Here is a 24,190-nt window from a genome sequence, read left to right as displayed (position 1 = left end):
AGAGCGCACGCTCAGGAATTGTGGTGCATGGGCCCAGCTGCTCCTTGGCATATGGACTCTTCCTGGAACAGGGATCGAACCCGTGTCTTCTGTACTGGCAGGTAGAGTCTTCACCAATGAGCCACCAGGGACGCCCCAGGATAGTTTTTAAAAGATGTTGATCATCTCAGAGATGCTGCAGTAGAAAGTCTACAAAATATCTGGTTTTTCATGTTCGCACAAATGAAGGAAATGTGGAGAAACCCTGCTGCATGTTGATGTGTAACCCATCTTTTATTTATTTACTTTTAAGTTCATCTCACACGCTAGTAAAGTAATGCTCAAAATTCTCCAAGCCAGGCTTCAACAATACGTAAACCGTGCACTTCCAGATGTTCAAACTGGTTTTAGAAAAGGCAGAGAAGCCAGAGATCAAATTTCCATCATCCGTTGGGTCATAGAAAAAGCAAGAGAGTTCCAGAATGGGAATACCAGACCACCTGACATGCCTCTTGAGAAACCTGTATGCAGGTCAGGAAGCAACAGTTAGAACTAGACATGGAGCAACAGACTGATTCCAAATAGGAAAAGGAGTACGTCAAGGCTGTATATTGTCACCCTGCTTATTTAACTTATATGCAGAGTACATCATGAGAAACGCTGGGCTGGAAGAAGCACAAGCTGGAATCAGGATTGTAGGGAGAAATATCAATAAGCTCAGATATGCAGATGATACCACCCTTATGGCAGAAAGCGAAGAAGAACTAAACAGCCTCTTGATGAAAGTGAAAGAGGAGAGTGAGAAAGTTGGCTTAAAGCTCAACATTCAGAAAACTAAGATCATGGCATCTGGTCCTATCACTTCATGGGAAATAGATGGGGAAACAGTGGAAACAGTGGATGACTTTTTTCTGCAGGAAGATGAAATAAGACTTTTCATAATCAAACCCCTAGGTTCCATTTTAGTAGAGCATTACTAAATGTACTAATAACATCCAGTAAAAATCACTCGTGAAGATCCCTTTAATCTCCCATAAAGTGTAGTTCTCTCCCATGCCTCAAGAAGCCTGGCATCACTGTTCTTTTTTAGGCTTTTAAAAAAGTGTTTAATTAATTAATTTTTGGCTGAGCTGGTCTTCATCGCTGCTCTTGGCCTTTCTCTAGATATGGCGAGAGGGACTGCTCTCTAGGTCCCATTTTAGTAGGGCATTACCAGTGTCTTAATTTAGAAGAATTTGAAATGTATCTCTGAAATTTAAGTTTACCTCTGGAATTTTAAGTACCCCAAGAGGAGCCAGTAATGGAATCTACGACGAGGCCATGATGCAGAGGAGGGTGCCCCCTCCCATAAGGCTGTGACGTCAGGAGCCCGAAGCCGGGTGCGTACCTGTGCTGACCTCCGCAGTGAGCTCCGCCGAGTTGTGACTCCCCTGTACTATGCTCCGTGTCCAGTGTGAGAGGTCCCTGCTGACCTCGGCCCTGAAGAGATGCGTTTCAATCCCCTGCTGAGTACCAGTTCGGGTTGCAAAAGACAGATCCACACCAGCCTGGGGTGATCCTTTTCCTGGACCGGAATGGACCAGCCTGTTGAGAAGAGGGAGAAATGATCAAAATGGAAGCTACAGTATCCACCTGACACGTCACTTGAGAAAAAGCTCCAGCTGGTGATTTGCTTGAATTGCTTTCACTTTTCTGATCTGGAACCCAAGGATCCAGGATACCCTAACGTTCACAATGGTTTTCTGCCCCCTCACCCGTGGTGGAGGGAGATGAATACAGCGGCCAAGAGCTGGGCATCGGTTGACTGTGCAGACACTTAGACCAAAAAGGAAGATACGGAAAGGACTGAGAGAACAATTTTAAATGGTGTGTAACCCCCACCCCCACCGCTAATACATATGACCCAGCACAAGCGTGAGACAAGAAAGGAAATCTGTGGTTTTCTGAGTTGGATTAAGCTCCCTCCCCCCGCCCCCACACACACCATTTTTCTTGTACTCTGGAGTATCTGGCTGCAGAAAAATGTACTTCTGGGTGTGCATTTCTCATGCACTCAGTCTCCAAATGCAAGCAGCAGACAACCATGGGACTCAGCTAAAGAAGTAGCAATCTGTGTGTCTGGGTAAAGCTTGAAAAAGAGGGCTTCCCTGGGGGTCTGGTGGTCGAGAATCCACCTTGCCTTGCAGAAGACACCAATTCGACCCCTGGTCCAGGAAGATCCCATGTGCCTCGGGGCAACTAAGCCTGTGAGCCACACCACGGAGGCCTGCAGCCCGGCCTCCACAGCGAGAGAAGCCCCACAGCAGAAGCCGGAACGGCAATGGGAGAGCAGTTCCCGCTCCCGCACTAGAGGGCGCCCCAGAGCAGCCACGGAGACCCCGCACAGCCAAAATAAAAATGAACCATTAAATAAAAATTTTTGAAAAGCTTGAAAAAGCACAGTGATGCTGGACTTCTTCAGACATGGAAGAGAACTGCATTTAATGGGAGATTAAAGTGATTTTCAAAAGTGATTTTTACTGGACGCGATTTCACACTAACTTTAGAACATACATTCAGCATAAAACGTGACTCCCACGGTCCATCCTTTCTAACAGGCCCGGGGAAACAGGGCAACCGGTCTCGTGTGCTGCCTTCTGAGAAGGGCTGGCTCCTCCCTGTCACTCGCCCCGTTTAAACACTCAGATCTCTTATGCTTTCTCCTTCTCCTCCATATCCAACCTCCTTTTGGGAGAGACTCCCATATCATTAATTTGCAGGAGAGCATGAGTACAATGTAGGAAATGTTACTTGTCTCCAGGATATTTGCATTTTCAGCCTTTTCTTTCAATAGAGAAAGAAACAGTTCATCAGTTGCTAGTGGAATTCCAGGTGTTATTCACTTGGTGGATGGGAGAGTTCTTTTCGTAGGCAAAGGGCTTGTTACCTCTGTATTAAAAATTGTACGGAAGAAGTCCAAAAGCTTATTTTCTCTTGCAAGCTTAAATACTGTAGACCAAAATTATCAGTAAAATAAAACCTACCGTAGCCCCTGAATTTCGACTCACAAGCTCCTATAACTCTGAGGAGCTTTCTTTTACTTACAAAGTTGAAATTCGGTGGGGAGGGGTGGTTTGCAATGCTGACTTGAAGAAAAAGGTTAATTGAAAAAGGTTTTTGATCGTATAGTTCTTTGAAGATAGAGAAGGTAGAAACGATAAAAAATGTTGGCAAGAAAGTGGAGAAAGGGGAACCCTTGCACACTGTTGGTGGTTATGTAAATTCGTGCAGCCACTACGGAAAAGAGCAGGAGGGTCCTCAAAATATTAAAATTAGCACTACCAAAGGACCCAGCAATACTACTTCTGAGAATATATCTGACGGAAGCAAAATCAATATCGGAAAGAAGTATCTGCACCCCCAAGTTCACTGCAGCACTATTTATAATAGCCAAGCTATGGGAGCAACCTGAGTGCCCATCTGTGGATGAATCGATAAAGAAGATGTGATGCATATATTCATGATGCAATATTATCCTGCCTTAGACAAAAAAGGAAATTCTGCTATTTGCAACCTTATGGATGAATCTGGAAGCATTATGCCAACTGAAATAAGCCAGACAGAGAAAGAGATACTGTATGACGTCACTTAGACTTGAAATTTGCTAAAAATAAAATTTGCAAAAAAAAGGTAACGATGTGAGGTGATGGATATATTAACTTGATTGCAGTAATAATTGCATAATGGATATGGACAGGAAATCATCATGGTATACATTTATTTGCCAGTTTTGCCTCAAGAAGAAGTGACTATAAGAGACAGAATCTCCCTGCAGTTTGCTGAGAGGAGCCCGGGACGCTGTGACGGGAAGTCTGTTGGCACCGCTCCTTCCCGCCCGTCCCAGGGATTTCATCAGAAGGAAGCAGAGCGCTGTGGGATGAGAGTGACCGAGAAGCTGCCTGAGGCTTCATCATCTGGGGGAGAGTAAATAAAACGAGAGCAATTCCCAAAAGTCTAATAGAGAATTTAAAGGGACCGATGGTCGGGTAAAAATTCATTAAGAAGCAGCACGTAGAGAAAACACAAATTCACACTGTTTTCTTAGTTGCTCCGAAGTGCTTTTCTACTCAAAGGTGTTTATATTTCAGTCATTTCAAGAAATCTATCTGGGACTTCCCTGGCCATCCAGTGGTGAAGAGAGTCTGAGATTCTAAAGCAAGGGTGAGGGCTCCACCTGGTCAGAGAACTAAGATCCCACCTGCTGTGCAGTGAGGTCAAAAAATGAATAAATAAAAGTTGAAAAAAAAAACACCACCTAAAGATGTAAGTAAAATGAATGAAATAAAAAAGAGAAATATATCCAGTACTTCCTTTTTTAAAATCTTAAAATCTGTGTCAGTTGGACATGACTGGCAGGCTGCCTGGTAAGCTGAAAAGGGACACACGTTTGGGAGGAATAGCCACCTGCATTAGGATCCTCTTCTACCATTTAAGTTAAATGTTCTAAGAGTCATACTTCATCAAGGAGGGCTGTAAAGGTCGAACGAAGGGTCTGTGTATGGTACCTAGTACAGAACCTAGATACGGTTTGTACTCAATAGATATTTCCATCCCTTGCCCCCTGCCTCAGTTTCCTTACTTAAGAAATGTGTTCCTGCCTCATACGCCTAGGGGTAGGATCGCTGTGATGTGCTTCGTCTCTTAGACGTGTTTAACTCTTTGCAACTCCACGGACTGAAGCCCGCCAGGCTCCTCTGTCCATGGGGCTCTCCAGGCGAGAACACTGGAGTGGTTGCCTTGCCCTCCTCCAGGGATCGTCCCAACCCAGGGATGGAATCCAGGTCTCCCGCATGGCGGGTAGACTCTTTACCATCTGAGTCACCAGGAAAGCCAAGAATACTGGAGTGGGTAGCCTGTCCCTTCTCCAGGGGATCTTCCCAACTCAGGAATCAAACCGGGGACTTCGGCATTGCAGGTGGATTCTTTACCAGCTAAGCTACCAGATTAAATGTTAATATAAGAAAATATATAAAGGGACTCCTCTGGTGGTCCATGGTTAAGAATCTGCCTGCCAATGCAGAGGATAAGGGTTTGATTCCTGGCCCAGAAAGATTCCACAGGCTACGTGCAACTCAGCCTGTGCACCTCAAGCCTGTGCTCGCAATGACAGAGGCCACCAGCACGAGAAGCCTGCGCCTTGCAGCTAGAAAGCAGCCCCCTTCCTGTGACCGGAGAAAGCCACACAGCAGCAAAGACCCGGCATAGCCAGAAAGAGAAAGTTCTAAGAAGAAAGTACGTAAAGGACTTAATTCAGTGCTCACTGCGTCCTAGTAGGCGGTCAGTAAAGGTTAGTTTCCTGACGACTGTCCTGCTCACGCTCTCACTTTCTATCCGATTAGCTTCTACCCAAGGGACATCGACTTTGTCACAGTCCACAGCCAGCAGAAGCGTCACCTAGAGGCAGAAAACGGGGAGCGTCCCGTGCTCAGGCACTTCTCACCCAGACTTCTTTTCCTCCAGAGACACTAAAATTAAAGCCAATAAATTGGAAAATGCAATTTGCTAGAAATTTTGCATTTGGTAAGTCCGGATGTAAGGAATGAAATCACTAACCCAATACAGCAAGGATTGAGCAAGCCTTGTATGAAGCTGACCCACACCGGGCACAGGGCGTTTTGATGGGGAAACTCACTGTTATAGGAAATAATGATGGGAAAAAAGCGCCTTTGGAGGAATGACTACTGGACTACTTTGTTCTTTGTCTTATTACCAAATTCTCATTGACGAAGAAAAGGGAAGAGGAAAAACAGATTTTTCAATTAGCCAAGTGTGATAGCTCAGCTGGTAAAGAATCTGCCTGCAGTGCAGGAGACCCTGGTTCGATTCCTGGGTCGGGAAGATCCGCTGGAGAAGGGCCAGGCTGCCCGCTCCAGTGTTCTTGGGCTTCCCTGGTGGCTCAGATGGTAAAGAATCTGCCTGCAATGCGGGAGACCTGGGCTCCATCCCTGGGTTGGGAGGATCCCCTGGAGAAGGGAACGGCTACCCATCCCAGTATTCTGGCCTGGAGAATCCCATGGACTGTTTAGTCCACGGGGTCACAGAGAGTTGGACACAACTGAGCGACCTGCACTTTCAAGTGTGAGTTATCAAATATCTGTGTTAAAGAGCAAGTTGATTTGCCATGTGAGAACAGTAGACACACTGAATTATGTGCTCTTTTGAGTATGTAAACTGAGGCAGAGTAGATTTTCCCCCCGCTACCTAGTGTGCATACTGGTAACAAAAGGATACTCCTTCCAGGTGAAAAGCAAACGAACTACATCAGATATCTACACAAGGCGCACGGAGCACATCCTCAGGATGGGGAACGGCATAGACCTAACAAACGATTTGTAAGTATCTGTGAACGTGGGGAAATGCACCTATATTCACGGGAGACTCTTGGTAAGCAGGGCTTCCCAGGTGGCTCAGTGGTAAAGAACCCGTCCGCCAATGCAGGAGATACAGGAGATGCAGATTTGATCCCTGGGTTGGGAAGATCCCCTGGAGGAGGAAATGGCAACCCACTCCAGTCTTCTTGCCTGGAAAATCCCAAGGACAGAGGAACCTGGTGGGGCCCATGAGCCATGGGGTTGCAAGAGTCAGATACCACTGAGCTACTGAGCACAGGTATGCAGTTCAGTGGGCTCCCCTGTGGCTCGGCTGGTGAAGAACCCGCCTGCCGTGCGGGAGACGCGGGTTCCATCCCTGGGTCAGGAAGATCTGCTGCAGAAGGGATAGACTACCCACTCCAGTATTCTGACCTGGAGAATTCCACGGACTGTGCAGTCCATGGGGTCACAAAGAGGGACTTTAACTTACTTACTAACTTACTACACAATTCAATGATATAAAACAGAAGCTTGCAAACAAATCCATTAAAATGTCAAGCAATTTTGTGGGTGGTTTTATTTCTATTTATTTTTTAAAAAATTCTTAAAAATTTCTCTAAGCAATAAATAGCACCCAATGTAAAGATTAGCTTTATAAGGCTATGGGACTAAAATGAACCCAAATCTTTCACTTTGATGTTTAGAATCAGGACTTCCATGGCACTGAACAATATATACATTCTGACTTAGTGCGGAAAACATGTTTTCTTTTTTTGGAATACATGCTTTGTTTGTTTAATGTTGGTGGCAATTCCGAGTCGGAATACTAGATGAAGTCATCTGCACTGTCTTGCACTGGTTCCTGCCTCTTTTGTCTAAGTTGCCCATGTCTGGCTCCTGTTACCTGACATCCACAGGCTGAGAAATGGCCTTTCTCAGGATGAAGCTAACTGATTCAGGTGGGGTGAAATCTACATCTGTGACCTCGTTAACCCCTTAAGTGCACCTACTGGCCACCAGCAAATGAGACAAGAGAGAGCTGAGACCTGCTGGCAGAGCTTTCAGGGCCCTTTTGGATTCCGGGGTGCCCTGAGGGGCCTTCAGGGAGCCCTTTCCCTCTCCTAACTGAGCATCAGAAACCACTGAGAACACAGTCTGGAGAAGGGAGACAGGAATGGGAAGGCAGGAGGAGGCAGGCACACGCATCTGCAGCCTCTGCGCGCTGGTCAGCTCTGCGGCCAGCGGCTCGGCGCGGGGCTGGACGCGCTCTCGCCTTGAGATCTGAGCCCTCTGCGGGCCGTCATGTGAGAGCCCCGCTTGGAGCAGGCGACTTGCTTCCTGGGATCTAGGATGAGCTGAGCCTGCCGGGGCTGGAGCCCGTGGGAGCTCCTGGGCTCCTCTCTGAGTGTGCGGTTCATTGCTCAGGTGTTCACACGGACAGGTTCCGGGTGAAGGAAGATGTTGGGGGATGCAGCTGACAGCTCAGCAAACTGCTGGTGCTCCAGAGCAAGCGTGGCATGGATCCCCTGAAGGTGGGTGCCCGTCCTCTGGACTCCACACATATCACCAATTCACTGCTTCAGAGCAGGGACTTTTTTTTTTTTTTTGGCTGCATGGCAGGTGGGATCTTAGTCCCCAGACCAGGGATCAAACCTGAGACCCTGCGTTGAAACTGCAGGGCCTTAACCACTGGGCTGCCAGGAAAGTCCCCACCCTGTGGCTTCAAGATCACCACCTCGTCTCCGCTGATGTCCTTCAAGGTAGGAGGCTTGTCCCATCTCTCATGGATTCCCTAGTGTCTAGGATCCTACCTGACTTATGGTCACAGTTCAATACATACTGGCTGAGTAACTGCATGAACGCAAGGTTTTCAAGACGTTTTTGAAACGTAAATTCAAGCAGAACGTGAAAACTATGCATGCACACACACACACTTGACCTATTTTGAAATCCTTTGAAATGTGGGGCCACTGAAAAGTTTTTAATGGGCTCTTCACTCGCCGAGTGCATTTGGGAACACATTACGGTAACCAGATTCGGGATATTATGTACCGAGTAAATGTCAACTGGACATTAAGATTTTAAAAGTCATCACTTGGATGTTGGAAAAGGTAAGGCTAAGGATAGACTCTGTTGGCCTGACTTTCCCCCATCCTGCCAGGAACGGTCTTTTTATATTCCTCCCAAGATTCTTTCCAAACATCTTTCCTGATCTGTAGTCCCAGGGGAAGACTCTGAAATAGCTATTATTTATCTTTCAATTATTTTACATTTTAAGTTATTTGTGTATCCTTAAAAATATGACCATCTGTTTCTTATCTGCAGCTGGGACTAAACTATAGCAACCCAGAAAATGCTGTCTCCCTAGAGAAGATAACTTTCTTACCCAACAAGAAAAAAATACTGGTACCCTGGGACAAGTTTTCAAGCTGTAGTTCACACTCAATTTCTAAGTTTTCTCTGAAACGGCTTGAGAAGCCCAAGGACGTGTTTTGTTCCTGGTTACAAAATTCAGATACACATTCCCATGGTTGGAAGCAAAGCCACCAACTCCAGCAAGAGTTTACACTCCCTGTGAGCGAGTTAGGAGTGCAGGTAGGTGAACAGATGAATAGGACCGTGTAATAGGAGACAGCGGGGCAAGAGAAGCAAGCCACTGGTGTCAGAGCCCAGAGCAGGGGAGCAGACACGCAGTCTTGGCTCTCAGCCAACTGTATGACCTTAACAAGTTTCCTTAAAAGAAAAAATTATTTGGCTGCCTCTGGTCTTAGCTGTGGCATGTAAGATCTTTTCTTGCAGCTCATGGGCTCAGCTGCCCCACAGCTGAGGGATGTTGGTTCCTGGACCAGGGATCGAACCCATTCATATCCCCTGCATGCAAGGTGGGTTCTTAACCACTGGACCACTAGGGAGGTCCCTTGACAAGTTTCTTGAGCTCTCCGTGCCTCGGGGTCTTCAGGTGCAATCTGGGATGGACCAGCAGTGTGTTAGGATGAACTGGGTTTTAGGAATACTGTTTGAAACAGCACCTGACACAGAATATACTGTAAGAATCATTATTATAATTAATTTGATCTGGGCAGGGCTTTTTATTTGGTTATCCCCTATTGTACATGTAGCACCTAGAACAATTCCAGGCACATGGCAGACACTCAGTAGGTATTTGTGAAATGAATGACTGAATGAACAACTGGAACACAAAGAGGACTCCTTTCTAAGAGGTTTGATTAATTACTGCTATGAGATATTACGACTTGTCTCCCATTCTCTGACCCTCAACCATACCAAAGAGCACTTATGGCTCAATCCAAAGAACCTGGATTTGCATCCATTAAATGCTAATTTCCAGATTAAGTCATCCTGAAAAAATATGATCTGGAAAGGTAACGGGTTGAATGTTGTATGAGATTAGCCTAACACCCACTTCCTGTTTCTGCTTCCAAATCCCTCTTTAGCAACTAGTGCTGTCACTGGTGGCTCAGGGATAAAGAGTCCGCCTGCTGACGCAGGAGATGCAGGCTGGATTCCTGGGCTGGGGAGATCCCCTGGAGCAGGAAATGGCAACCCACTCCAGTGTTCTTGCTTGGAAAATTCCACAGACAGAGGAGCCTGGTGGGCTACAATCCATGGGGTTGCAAAGAGTCGGACACGCATGGGCACATATGCACTATATCAATTAATAAATGGGTGCCTAGCCCATCTATCATTTTATCAGACAGAAAGAAAGGGTGAAATGTTTTAAAATAATGTCCTATGCCCAAGGCGGTGGATACCAGGAGGCTCAAAGAGGTTGTGTGATAAGCCCCCTCTCAAGTCAAATTCTCTGACCAAGATTTTGGGAACTTGGCAGTAGATGTAGCTGTCCTTGTGGGGACCAGCCCACAGGCTTCTCCACCAACAACGGAGGTGTGAGGTGAGGCTGCATATCGTTTCTTGATCCTCAGACAGCCCCCTTTTGTCTGACTAGTTTCAAGAAAAATACAGAAACAGAAAACCCTACCTCACAAGGGATGCTTATGTACTAATTTAATTCTGAATAAGGCGTTAGAGAATGTCACATAAAATGTTCCATTAAAACATTATTATTAATATCCTTAATTAAAACCAAAACAGTTGCAGCACACAGATTCAGCCAAATTAGTAAAATTACAGATTAGGTAACTGGGTTGCTAAGCAATATTACACCCTCATTTTCCTTAATTGCTGTAATTAGTATCTCCATGCATATGCCACAGTGCAAGCCACAGAAAAATAAAAGAAAGAAAAGAGAAGGAAGGAAAAGCAACTTGTCAGACCTCTTTAATAGTTCCGGCACTCCTCTTGAATTCTTTGTTTCATCAGCTGGTCACCATAACTTGGGGCCCAACAGTCAACAGTCTCCAGGAAGAAGTGAAGGGGAAGAATCCCTAATACTCCCGGAACCATCAGACAGGAGGGGCTGCCCATGAACAAGCCTGTTGTTCCTCGACCAAGAATCACTGAACACCTGCCTGACTGCACCTTGTAAACTTCTTCCATCTAAACATGGTGGCAAAGGAACCAGGCCAGGTCCCATCTCTCAGAAAGGGACATCATTAGGGATACGGAGTGCAAGCCAAGACCTGTTAAACAAAGGAGAAGCAGACAGGAGCCCAGTTCTGACCAGGCTTATCCAGGTACATTTTCAGAGCCACGAGACCGCCTGCCATGCATTCCCCGCGGCACCACTCAGGACCAGCTTCGTGCTGTGAAGTAAGGGGTTCCAGGTCCCTACGTCCGTCTCACACATCCTCGTCCCGGCAAACAAACCCACAACGCTTTCTTAGCCCCGTCCTTGTAGCTCAATGACTTTAGCGTAAGACACTACGAGTCCTTGGTAAATGCAGGATCACGAGTAGGGTCAAAGAGATCCAATTCCTTTTCAGCCATTCATGCATTAACGCCAATTACTTTCTCCAATAATAACGACTGCTGGCGTTTATCCATCACTTATTACACCTGTTACGTGCTGAACGCTTACACTCACTGTAAGAGCGATTGAGAAATCCATCTTATGGATAACTGGAGGCAGCAGAAGTCACTGTTACTGCTTCCTGTAGATGAGGAGACTTGGATCCAGAGGAACTGATATCAACACTTTGCCCCATCGCAAGCAGAAGTCTCAGAATCTGACTCCTGACTTGTCTGATTCCAAAGTCCACGAATCTCCTTGCTCAGCTAATCCGCCCCCCGTCCGAAGGGCCCCCGCGTGCCGGCAGGGGCGGCCCAGACTCGCGGAGACACTCGCGGGCCAGCCCCGCACGGCCGTCTGACACAGCGCGGGCCCGCGGGCACGCGGGGCAGCCCGGAGCACGCCCGCGTCCTCTGGGAGGGAGGGCCCTCCCAGGCTCAGAGCGATTCTAATTTAGTCTGACAGACGCAACTGGGCAGCCCTGCCAGTGGGAGCATTCCTAGAACGTCTGCGCCTGCTTTTAGCACTTAGAAACAGGTCAGCTGCTAGGGCACCGGAGATCCCCGGGACGTTCAGTGCAAAGGCTGCGCGTCTCGCCCCGAGTGCCAGTGACGTCAGGGGGAGCAGTGCGTGTCCCCGGGTCGCTTTGCTGCAGCTCCTCCAAACGGACAGGTCGGGAAACGGGGCTCAGAGCAGCGTCATTCTGTTCACAAGCTCTGTGCTTCTGAAACTTTCCCCAACCCCTGGGACTGGGTGGGCAGAATTTTGGGGCTACACTTCTAAATTCCAGAAACATTGCGACCTTAATCCTCGTTCTCTGTAGACCTGTCTCACTTGCTAATGATGACGACAGTGACAAAAGATAACACACTTGCTCCGTTTGGGCAAGAACACCTTTCTTTCTTTCTTTTTAACGTTCAGCAACATCAAATAAGCTTTGGCTAGGCAAAAAAATGCTTTCCCAAGGCCTCATAAATAGCTGAGGGATGAGAGGAGCTAAAATTACAATATGTTTGCAAGCTTCCTGAGCACACTGCTGTGAGCAGCACCATTTGGGCACAGAGGCAGCATGGAATGCTGTCAGTAGAAGGAGTGATGGCCTGGAAGCTTCCTGTGGCAGCTGACACGAAGACCATTGTGAGCATTTCTAGTGCCTCTGCCTTGAAACACAATCACATTTTCATCTTCCAGAAAAATATACATTTGATATGCCTGGATGCCCTCCCCCCCACCCCCAAAAAAAGAACCACAAAGAAATCAGCAAATCAATGAAATGTCTGAGCTGAGGAATGACTGGATTTTAGAAGAAACCTGTTCCCTACGGGCTACAGTCCCAGACAGTTCTTCTGCAAGAGAAAGGGCCCTCTGACACTCTGACCGATGCTTTCCAGGACGCCTAAGATGAAGGCACCAGGACTGACAGCTGCCAGTCTTGCTGCGTGCATCATGTTAAATAAGGCCGTACCTGTGCCGGTGCAATGGGTTGAATTCTGCCCCAGCCATCAGTTCATAGAGAGAGGCTCCAATCTACAATGTCATTGTATTTAGGGATAGAACCAAGGTCATTAAGGTTAAATGCGGTCACAAGGATGGGGCCCTGCTCTGATGGGATTAGTGTCCGTGTAAGAAGAGACCCCAGATAGCTCAAGTGTTCTCTCCTCAGGGACACAAGTAAGTCCTGTGACCATGCACAGCAAGGCGACAGCATCTGCAAATCAAGCAGACAGCTCTCAGGACTTGCATGGTGGCCTAGTGGTTAGGACGCTGCGTTCCCTATGCAGGGGGCACGGGTCTGATCGCTGGCCAGGGAACTAAGACCCTGACGCAGCGCGCGCGTGCGCGCACACACACACACACACACACACACACACGCGCGCACACACACACACACGCGCACACGGAACTAAGACCCTGATGCAGCACGCACACACACACACACAGACACAGACACACACACACACACACACGAGTTCTCACCAGAAACAAACCTTGCTGGTACCCTGATCTTAGACCTCCAGCTGCCAGAATTGTGAGACAATAATTACCGACCTACGGTATTTTGTTGTGGCCATGTGCCAGGCCTTATGCTAAACGAGCCTGTACTTGAGTCATTGCTGTGCAGTAGCGGCCTGTGTCCTGGAGGATCCGTTGATGGGGCACCGTGCGGTCATCTGGAGGAAGCTGAGGTAGACAGCAAAGGACCAGTGGGAAATGCCTATGAGGTGGAAGAGCGGGGCATCCATAGACACATTCTGGGAACTGCTGACGACCCTGCGGGCACCCTGGATCCAGGACAGCCTTTGAACTCGCTCACCAGTGGTCACCACTGCCTGAAGCAAAGTGCTGCTTCTGAAGAACACAGAGGACAAAGGCCCTGGCGCTGGCCACAGCGTTTCCTTCCCGCCAGGAACCCTGGGGGCCAGTAGGGCCTCTCATCTGCCCCCATCAGAAGCACCTGGCGGGCTTGTGCCCTGACATGTGGGCCGGGCCGCAGTCCTGGGGTTTCTGATTTAACTCTTCTGAAGTGGGCCAGAGGATTTGCAATGTGCCCACGTTCCCAGGCAGGGCTCACGTTCCCGGCTGGGGACCACTCTTTGAGAGCTCCTGGTCTAAGTCCTGGCCATAAATTCCAGGTCTCAGAGAGTCCCCAGCTCTGTCCTCACTCTGCTGGAGGTTCTGAACGCCTCTCTGTTTATGACTAAGTTGTCAGGAGCACTAAGGAAAGATTTATATGATCCACTCAGCAATTTCAAAGAGCCACCTGATCTTTAGAGAATAGGAAACACGCTCCTGGAGGCTGCAGAGAATGGTGCAGTTGCTGTCGCCGAGTCACTCGGCCGTGTCCGACTCTTTGCGACCCCGTGGACTGCAGCACGCCAGGCCTCCCTGTCCTTCACTATCTCCTGGAGTTCACCCAAACCCATGTCCATCGAGTCGATGATGCGATCCAACCACCTCATCTTCTGTTATCCCCTTCTCCTCCTGCCTTAATCTTTCCCAGCATCAGGGTCTTTTCAAATCAATCAGCTCTTCGCATGAGGTGGCCAAAGTACTGGAGTTTCAGCTTCAGCATCTGTCCTTCCAATGAACACCCAGGACTGATCTCCTTTAGGATGGACTGGTTGGATCTCTAGTCTCCTGCATTACAGGCAGATTCTTTCCCATTGGAGCCACCATTCTGACTACTGAATGGTGGTTAAGAAGGTGGATTCAGGGCTTCCCTGGTGGTCTAGTGGTGAAGAATCTGCCTGCCAATGCAGGGGATAGGGGCTCGGTACCTGGTCTGGGAAGATGCCACATGTCACAGGGCAACTAAGCCCATGTGCCCAGTACTGAGGCCTGAGCACCAGAGCCTCTGCTCCACAAGAGGCGTCTTCACGTCGCAGCGGGGGAGCAGCTCCCGGTCAGTGCACGCAGCAACAAAGACCCAGAGCAGCTGAAACTAACTAAATCTTTTAAAACAAGAGCGGATTCAGCATCAGAATTCTGGGCCTGTTTCTCACCAGTTGTACAACGGTGGGTCAGTTACGTAACCTCTTAGTTCCTCAGTTCACTTCTCTGTGAAACAGGAATGAAACCCAAACCTCGTAGGGCTGCGAGGGTTAAACGTGGTAACTCTGAGCACTACATCTGATGCTTGTTAAACAGACTCCTGACTCAACCCGGGCCTGCTGAGCCCGGATCTCCAGGGCAGGGTGCTTGGGACTAGTATCTTTAATGAATATCCAGGTGATTCTTAAATTGAGCAAGTTTTGCAAACTCAGGTAGAATCCATGTAAAGCCCTTGGCCTTGTCTACGCTCCTTCCACAAAGGTCAGCCACGGGTTTATTAGCAGCTGGGTCTAGCTATTTGCAGATGGTACATAATGGCCTTCCTGATAAAGTTACCCAGGATGATTAATTAGCAGACACCCTAACCTATAATAAAACTTTAGACGATGTGGCTCTGTATCTACAAATAAAAATTAAGTGAACTACACATTTAAGATTCGTGTACAGCACTGTTTATAAATAATACCTTAAGAGAAGGTCTTCAAAAGAAATTTTAAAAAGACACGACTCCCCTTCTTTGGAAAAATAATGCTACTAGACAGGCTATGTGCCTGAACGCTCATATACCAAGCGCACAGAGCCACAGGTGCGTGCACGGAACACACAAGAAGTAAATGAAAGAGTCGCTCGATGAACTTCAACATGAGGTTGGGGAGCAGCTCTCCTTCCCAGAGGAAGCGCTGGGGTGACTTCTGTAGTGAGAGGACCGGGGTTTCCCTGGGCATCTGCCACGCCTGGCCTCCCACCTCAGAGCGAAACGGAGCGGGGCCGTGTGGTCCATGCCCCCACCCACGTCCCCTGCCTGCCTCTTGTTTGTGGAAAACTCTAGTCGAAGGATGGGTTTAATCAGAAAAGTGACAAATGAGAAAACAACGGAAAACAGTCCCGGAGACTGAATACTAACAATCTAGTCATGAGGCATGGTCAAGGGCCTTCAGTTCTTTCTCGGGGGCTGCAGATAATATTCTGAGATATATCCTACGAGCAGTCTTATCGATACTAGGACACCGGGTGGGAGAAGTTAGCTACACGATGACCAGACATTACCCAGGACATGAGCTGCCACAGTTCTGAGAACTGGCCCCAGAGAAATGAGAACGAATGGCCCCAGAGCTGGGGATGAGCTGTCCCCGAAACCACCAAGACGATGCCCGTCAGCCCACTGAGGGCCAGTCTGAAGAGCGGTCAGAGCTGCCGGCGCTGCTTCTGCAGGCCCCCGCCCAGTCTGTCTGTGAGAGCTCTCACCGCTTGTCAGGGGAGGACTGGGCCTTTGCACAGACATCCACCCCCACCCCCAGCGCCGGCCCCTGAAATAAAGCAAACTTTCCACCAACCTGGCCTGTTTATTGGGTTTTGAGTGACAAGCAGCCGGACCCACCACACACCCTCCAGTAACAGGAGAACCGGCCTGCCGCGCAGGGACCGTGTCCGCCTTCAGGGCAGGAACGCTGCTCCCAGCCTGCGGCTGCAAAGGGGCTGCGTCTCCACTGTGATTACACGGGGAGACGGAGGGCGCGTCCTCCTCGCTGTTTGTTGCCCAAAAGTCTTTTTCGAGACACACGCACAGGGTCCAGGAAGCTAGCCAGGACCAATGCAGGCAAACACGGGAGCTGATGAGCAAGTGAAAGTTCAGCTAAAAGCCTGTTTCCCTAAAGTGCATCCCCCGCTGGGCTGGGCAGACGGCAGCTTTTGACCCAGGGCATGAACAGAGCGGGCTGGGAAGGAGGGAGGTGCAGTGACCGCTGGGGTAAGCCCTGTTGTGGGAGAGAAGGCGAGGATGGGAGTCCAGCTCCTCCGCTTCCAGGCAGGGCTGCAGTAAGGAGAGACTCCACATCTCAGCTGCCTCCCGGGCTTCCAGCTGGAGGTCAGGGGCACAGTTACGGGCCTGATTGTATCATTGCTCGCGGGGCTAATACACACACTTCAGGATGAGCTGTTCTGCAGTTCAGAGGTCAGTAATCTGGGACAGGGTGGTGAGACGGGAAATCAGGCATCCCCAGCACGTCGCCTTTATATTTAGATGGCAGACCCTGAATTTTTTCCTTCTTTTTAAAGCCTTTATTGAACTTTTTACAATATTGCTCCCATATTATGTTTCGGTTTCTTGGCTGAGGCAGGTGGGGTCTTAGCTCCCCAACCAGGGATCCAATCTGCACCCCCTGCAGTGGAAGGCGAAGTCTTAACCACTGAACGCTCAGGGAAGCCCCTGGATGCTGGTCTTTTTAAATGTTACATCTTCTGTTCTAAATGAGCCCAGTTGGCACGGAATGGGAACTCCATCTTCTGCCTCCAGTTGGACGCAGGCTTATAGCTTTAGGTTCTCTGTGTGTTCTGCTCATAATGCAGACCTGACATCCGTATGGCTGGTGGGTCTCTGATGGGTGCTTTTGGTGCCCACCGACAGCTACCCAGCTACCAATTACTGCGTCTGTGTGCCCGTCCCTCCTTCAGCGGACTTTGTTTTTTTAAGAGTTCATTTGCTGAAGCTCCAATACTTTGGCCACCTGATGTGAAGAGCTGACTCATTGGAAAAGACCCTGATGCTAGGAAAGATCGAGGGTAGGAGGAGAAGGGGACGACAGAGGATGAGATGGTTGGGTGGCATCACTGACTCAATGGATGTAAATTTGAGCAAGCTCTGGGAAGTAGTGATGGACGGGGAGACTGCTGCAGTCCATGGGGTCACAAAGAGCCACAGGTGCCCAGCTTGTGCGCCTAAGCTTTTGACGGACGGCTTGGGACAAATTCCGAGGGAGTCATGTATGCTCCAGGCCACTGCTGTCCAACAGAACATTCTGTGATGCTGGAACTGTTCTAGATCCGTGCCATGCAAAACAGCGGCCACCGGCCCCAACTACTGAATCCTTGACATGTGGCCAGTGCACTCAAGGAACTGAATGTTTAAAATCCTGAATCAATAAGTACACACACAGGAATGAAACAGCAGCCTCCACTAGTCAGAATGCTCAGAAACTGAGAGACAAACGCTATGTGTTAAGGTAAGTTTTATTTTCAAGTTGCCTGAAAAGTACCTAGAAACTTTACCTTCTTTAAACTTTTGTTTCTGAAAACCGTTCCAAGAGGCATGAGTCCAATACATCTTCTTAGTAACTGGGAGACAGTGACTGTGGTCTAATCTTTCTGTTTCAATTACAGGAATGTCTTAGAACCTGAACGCCAGTGGATGAAGAGTGTGGATATTAACTGCGGAAAGTGACAGGGATTGGCCTGAATTTGAACGAAGCCCAAGGAACAGCCCTAATCTTTGCAGGAACATCTTAGGATACTCGTATTCTGATTATTGCGTTTCATTGAAACATGAATAGTATTTTAATAGTTATCCTGCCAAGATTTTTGAGGCTGAAGGACAAAAAAATTAAATTACTGTTTTATTTCATTTTATTTACTTGATGAATGTCTAAGTGATCTAGGCCTGGTTCCCAGCCCCTGAAGGCTTCCTCTGTTCACCTCTGAGGCCAACAATGGGTACTCTCAGGATGCCCTTGCTGTTCCCCATCACCGACCATGATGTAAGTAGGAGAGAGTTCAGGGAGCTTCAGCTCTGGTCACTGTTGTCGTTTTTATTTTTGTGGTACTTCTGCTCTGCTACTGGGTCTGTTCTCTTCTTGCACCTGAGCCTTGAATATAACCTGTTTGGCATCTCAATCCACTCAGATAGGAGAAGCCATCTCGACTGTATCTCTGACCCAGAACAGATGCCCCCAAACCTCAGTCCACTATGCTCTGTCCGTTGGGCCAAACTCCTTTCAGAGCCTGCCCCACATTGTTCAATAATTCATTTTATGGACGTTTAAGGGCCCCAAGTTGCCAGCAACTATGCCAGCAGGGGCCACAAACATTATGGACACAGACCTTCTAGGTAGAGAAAGAGACGTAGCAGGAGCAGTGAAAAGTAAACCCATTATCAAAAGCATGTACAGAGAGCCAGCCGCAGGAGCCAGGTCTGAAAGCAAGAGTCTGTTCTGATGTGCTCTGCGCTCAGGACACGGGACTTCAGAGAAGGGACTGAAGCACACGGTGAGCTCGGGTAAACTCACATGAGCAACAAGAGTGCCCCGAAGCTGCTGACCACAGGCCCCAGCAGCCCCACTTCCAGGGGGAGCACCCCAGCTGCAGAAGGACTTGCCACGGGGTCTCCTGCTGACCGAGCTTCAGAAGCACAGGGGGACTTCCCCACATGACATTCTTTGTGCCACCAAGTGAAGACCCTTACTTGATTCTACCTGAACTTCAAGAGTAGACACACGTGTGGAGTTCATCTCAAAGTGGATGCGATGCAGACCCAGGAAGCTGACTAGGCTGGGACCATGTCACTGGTGTCACTGTTTCCCATTAGGAAGAAATGGCTTTGTGTTGCCCTGTATTCCGCCAGAAATGATATTAATCTAAGTGGCTAAAAATGTGTGCCTACATTCTGGAGGAACTCTCAGTTCCTGCTGCAAGAGGGAGCAGTAATATGGCATGTTGAAATAATTATCATTGATGAAGAGCTTCAAACAGCAAAGTCCTCACCCAGACACAAGGCCATGGCTACCTGGTGGCGAGAAGCGGGCAGGTGTGAGCCGGGCTGAGCCAGGACTCCTTTCTCCGTGGCATGCTGTCATAAACCAGCAGGTCCTGCTCCGTCAGCACGACCAGGGCTGGCTTCCACTGCTTCTCGCTGTCCCCGGGCACCTGGAACAGAGAGCAGAGGACCATCAGGCGCCAGCCCGAGACGAGAGAAACTGGGACGGAGAAGCTGGCGGCTCCCGTCAGAAGGCCCCACGCACAAGTGTCTTTTGGTTCAGGCCAGTCCCCAGGGGGCTCAGTGAATCTGCCGCCAATGCAGGAAGCACAGGAGACACCGGTCCATCCCTGGGTCGAAAGACCCCCTGGAGGAGGAAACGGCAACCTGCTCCAGTATTCTCGCCTGGAGAATCCCAGGGACAGAGGAGCCTGGTGGCCCCAGTCCACGGAATCGCAAACAGCTGGACATGATGCACGCACGTAAAATCAAAGTGAGAGTAAATCGTTTATTGTTGCAGGATTCTGGATCCTTGAAAATAGACGGTTTCTCAAGGGCCCTGGTTTACAGTCAGTGCCGCCAAGAAGTAGCCGGCAGCCAACAGCGGTGGTGTTTCCCACCTGCCAGTCAGCACAGACATCTCTACTCACGGCGGGGTGCACGCGTAGGGGAAGAAGCACTCCCAAGTGGCCCTCTGACAGAGTGCACTGCTTTTATTATGAAATGGTAGGTCTGAAAACTTCTGAAGCAATATCCAGAGACTCTAAAAATGTAGCACAGAGGCAAACGTCTGTCTGCGCCGGCGTGAGACATCACAGCTCTTCCAAAAGCCGTTTGCTCTTTGATTGTTTCTGTGATTCAGGCACCATCTTGAAATTCTCTTGTTCTATTGAATGTTTATTTCCATTCATGGCAAATACTTCTTTAACTTAAGGGCTGAGATGACCTGGCAGGGATCCAAGAGGATTCAAACATTGGCTGGATGTTTGGACCAGGTGACCTTTAAGGGTCCTTTCAATCCTAAGATTGAATCTGTGTAGCTCAGATCTTATTTCATGGGTCATTCCTCCTCTGTCCAGTGTTGATTTGACCAAACTCTTTAAGTGTTCTTCCATCTATGAAAATGTCTTCCTTCCTATTTTAACTCTGGGCCCTGGAGTAAATCTTTCTGATCAGTTTGGAAAAGCTCAATACTCCAGCCTTGCTACTTAAAGCACGGATCATGTTCCAGCAGCATCGGCATCACCTGGACGCTTGCGAGGAATGCAGAACCTCGGCTCACCCCAGACCTGTTGAGTCAGCATCTGCGTCCTCACCAGGTCTTCATATGCTCATTAAAGATAAGAAACACTGCTCTAGATGAGGTTAGGGTCGTCTCTGACTCTGGCAACTAATCCAGTGAGGATTCAACTCTCTCTTAATGAACCACTATTCCGCATCGACTCAGAATGAAAGGAAACAGTGAACCAAGTAAACAAACTAATCAGGAAGCTAAATAAATGATAAAGCTAATTTCCTCCTTTCCTGTTCTTACCATTATCTTTTCTTAAGTGCCTCAGTGAGATCTGCGCTGAGTGGAAGCTAGTGTGTGCGGCTTTAGAAACGACTGATCAGAAAAGGCGATCTGCAGGATATGAGGGCTGCGGCTTGCAGGCTGCCTGAACCTGAGACCCTGCTCCAGTGTTCATCCCTGTGTGACTCGGGGCAAGTTGTTAACTCTGTGCTTCTATTTCCCCCTGATGATGATAACATCAATATACAACAGTATATTCTGGAGCTAGAAGCCCTGGATATAAATCACAGCTCCACAGTGCGCTGCAAGATCCCACAAGATCAGGTGATACTGGGCAGGTCAGTGAATCTCTTTGTATCCCTGTTTCTCTATCTGTGAAATGGGGAAATAATAGGACCTATAGAGGGTGGTGTGAAGATTGAGTTAAAATATCTAAAATGCAGAATAAACACCATTTAGAGCCTGTTCATGGACATGAGATCAAACCACTCAATCCTAAAGGAGATCAGTCCTGGGTGTTCATTGGAGGGACTGATGTTGAAGCTGAAACTCCAATACTTTGGCCACCTGATGAGAAGAGCTGACTCATTGGAAAAGACCCTGATGCTGGTAAAGATTGAGGGCAGGAGAAGAAGGGGACGACAGAGGATGAGATGGCTGGATGACATCACTGATTCAATGGACGTGAGTTTGAGTAAACTCCGGGAGTTGGTGATGGACAGGGAGGCCTGGCGTTCTGCAGTCCATGGGGTCGCAATGAGTCGGACATGACTGAGCGACTGAATGACAGCTAAAGCCCATTTAGCAGCATGGCCCTCATAAGGCTGGCGTGCAGATCAAATGAGACAGTGCATGTTATGTGCCACACATGGTACCTGGCAGATGGTAAAACTCAGTATGAGAAAATTGTGGAAGACTCAGGGATGTTTAAACTTTTCAAAAAAAGGTATTCTTTGGAAATGGCAACAATATGACAAAGAACTGACTTTCCTTGGGAAAAATGATAAGGCAAGCCAAGAATATCTTCGGTGCTGACAATTTCAATTCATCCTCCTCCCAGGAAGAATTCATTGCACAATGATCACTTTTCTCTTTTAATGCCCTTCTTCCAACAATTTCAAATAAGAATTTCCTTTTTAGAATGAAGAAATGCCCTGTAAAGTTATTAATACTAGAATATGAATGACTGCCTGGCTTATTTTCTCCTTTATGCATTTTATGCATGCAAAAAAAATTGAACTCTAGCTTATTGCTTTTTCCAGCAGAACAACAGCATCTTTTAAGAGATTGAAATGAATTGACAGAGAAAGCAAAGTACCAGACCATACAAGGTGAATAAGCTATGGTCTCAAGGCATAAAGTGTTTGGGGGTTGGAATAAGTTTTTTCCAGCCTCTACATTAACCATGAAATTAAAACATACTTGCTCCTTGGAAGAAAAGCTATGACAAGTCAGACAGCATATTATAAAGCAGAGACATCACTTTGCTGATAGAGGTTCGTATAATCAAAGCCATTGTTTTTCCATTAATCATGTACAGACGTGAGAGTTGGACCATAAAGAAGGCTGAGCACTGAAGAATTGATGCTTTTGAACTGTGGTGTTGGAGAAGACTCTTGAGAGTCCCTTGGACTGCAAGGAGATCCAACCAGTCCATCCTTCATCCTAAAGGATGGACGAATGTTCATTGGAAGGACTGAGGCTGAAGCTGAAGCTCCAATACTTTGGCCACCTGATGTGAAGAGTTGAGTCATTGGAAAAGACCCTGATGCTGGGAAAGAGTGAAGGCAGGAGAAGGGGGTGACAGAGGACGAGATATTTGGATGGCATCACTGACTCAGTGGACATGAGTTTGAGCTGACTCTGGGAGACAGTGAAGGACGGGGACGCCTGGCGTGCTGCAGTCCATGGGGGCGCAGAGTCAGACACAACTGAGCGACTGAACAACAACATTAAACTTAGTAAATTGCTTTTCCAGCTCATTACACAGGACTGGAGAAGCTATAGACAATCCTCCCAAAGTGCCTACCTTACCTAGTCAGATCTGATCCATTGACTTTGTCTGGAACCAGTCTTCTCAATGTGAACACAACTAAGAATCCTTCTTCAAAAACAATATGAAGTTTGCAAAATAAACCTTAAAGTAAATACCCTCAGTAACATGCAGATCTTTCTAATTGTGGAATCATAAACTAGCCCACGTGTCAAGTGGTATACACAGGTATGAACAATTCCAAAGCCCTAGAACAGTTTGTGACTTATTAAAAACCTCTGCTGACAGGTTAAGTCCGCTACTAGCAGACTCACAGAGGGCGCCCCCACCAACTCTGTGCAGAAGGTGCAGTCTGGTACTACATGCACGCTCAAAGGTAACAGGAGTCTGCCCATGAGGACCACTGACTTTATAAGGAGAGAAAATCATGTTGAAGAGCAGATTTTTAAAACCATACTTTGGGTCACATGAGCTCATATTGTAAAGTGTTTCAAGGACACTTTTATTCAGGCTTGAATATTTAGGCTGTTGTTTGGTGCTACCTTCTATTACAAATCCAAATTTCCTGGCATCCAAAGATTCTTCGATGTTAATGCAACAGTTCTGGGGTTGTGTCTGCATTTTACTGAAACATGACTCCTGAAACAGGTGTGACAGGGACTTTCCTGGTGGTCCAGTGGTTAAGGATCCGCTTTGCGATGCAGGGGACACGGGTTCGATTCCTGATGGGGATACTGAGATCCCAGGAGCTGTGGAGCAACTACGCCCCTGCACCCGACCGGAGAGCTGCCGTGCCGCCGGGTCTGGGCACTTGAGGGCCTGCGAGCCACACAGACTGCACCCGCGCAGCACAACCAGAGTCCACGCACTGCAGGGGCTCCCGGGTGCAGCGGCTAAGACCCGACGCAGCCAAATAAACATTGCCAAAAACTAAAAAGGCGAGGGAACACGCAGATATAAATGTATGACGTCAACATGCTGCACACTCGGAACTCTACACAATGTTCTGTGTCAATTATATCTCAATTTTAAAACAGATATTGAAGGCAGTAGTCATTGAATCCTCAGCTTGAGACAGGACTCATAAGTCATCTAGTCATAAAACAAAACGTGCAACAATCGGAAGAGAGTGTATATAGGGCTGCAGCCTGGCTGGGGTCCCAGATTTTATGTCTTTATCTTCTGACAACTCACACCTCTGAGCAGCATTCCTAACAAACACCGAAATACAGTTTGAAAACTGCTGACTTCATTTCCTCTAAAATATTTGAAATCTGCAGATTATTTTCAAAGAGATGGTTTTTCCAAAATCTTTCCGTGCCCTTTCTGTAGGTATTTCAAAGAGAAG

At 48.0% G+C, this 24,190-nt stretch overlaps 1 protein-coding gene across 1 annotated transcript in view; it reads right to left on the bottom strand.

Moving 5' to 3' along the window:
• SNTB1 (syntrophin beta 1) overlaps positions 1–24,190 on the bottom strand; it is a 243,608-nt gene that overhangs the window by 11,225 nt on the left and 208,193 nt on the right. The window contains exons 4-5 of the mRNA XM_065902993.1: positions 19,367–19,506; positions 1,367–1,563 (exon numbers count right to left, since the gene is read on the bottom strand). Coding sequence (XP_065759065.1) covers positions 1,367–1,563; positions 19,367–19,506 — 337 coding nt within the window. The remainder of the gene's footprint in view (positions 1–1,366; positions 1,564–19,366; positions 19,507–24,190) is intronic.

This window comes from Muntiacus reevesi, chromosome 12, assembly GCF_963930625.1.
Source record: "Muntiacus reevesi chromosome 12, mMunRee1.1, whole genome shotgun sequence".
In the NCBI taxonomy this organism is placed as follows: domain Eukaryota; kingdom Metazoa; phylum Chordata; class Mammalia; order Artiodactyla; family Cervidae; genus Muntiacus; species Muntiacus reevesi.
This window is presented reverse-complemented; position numbering and strand designations above follow the sequence as displayed.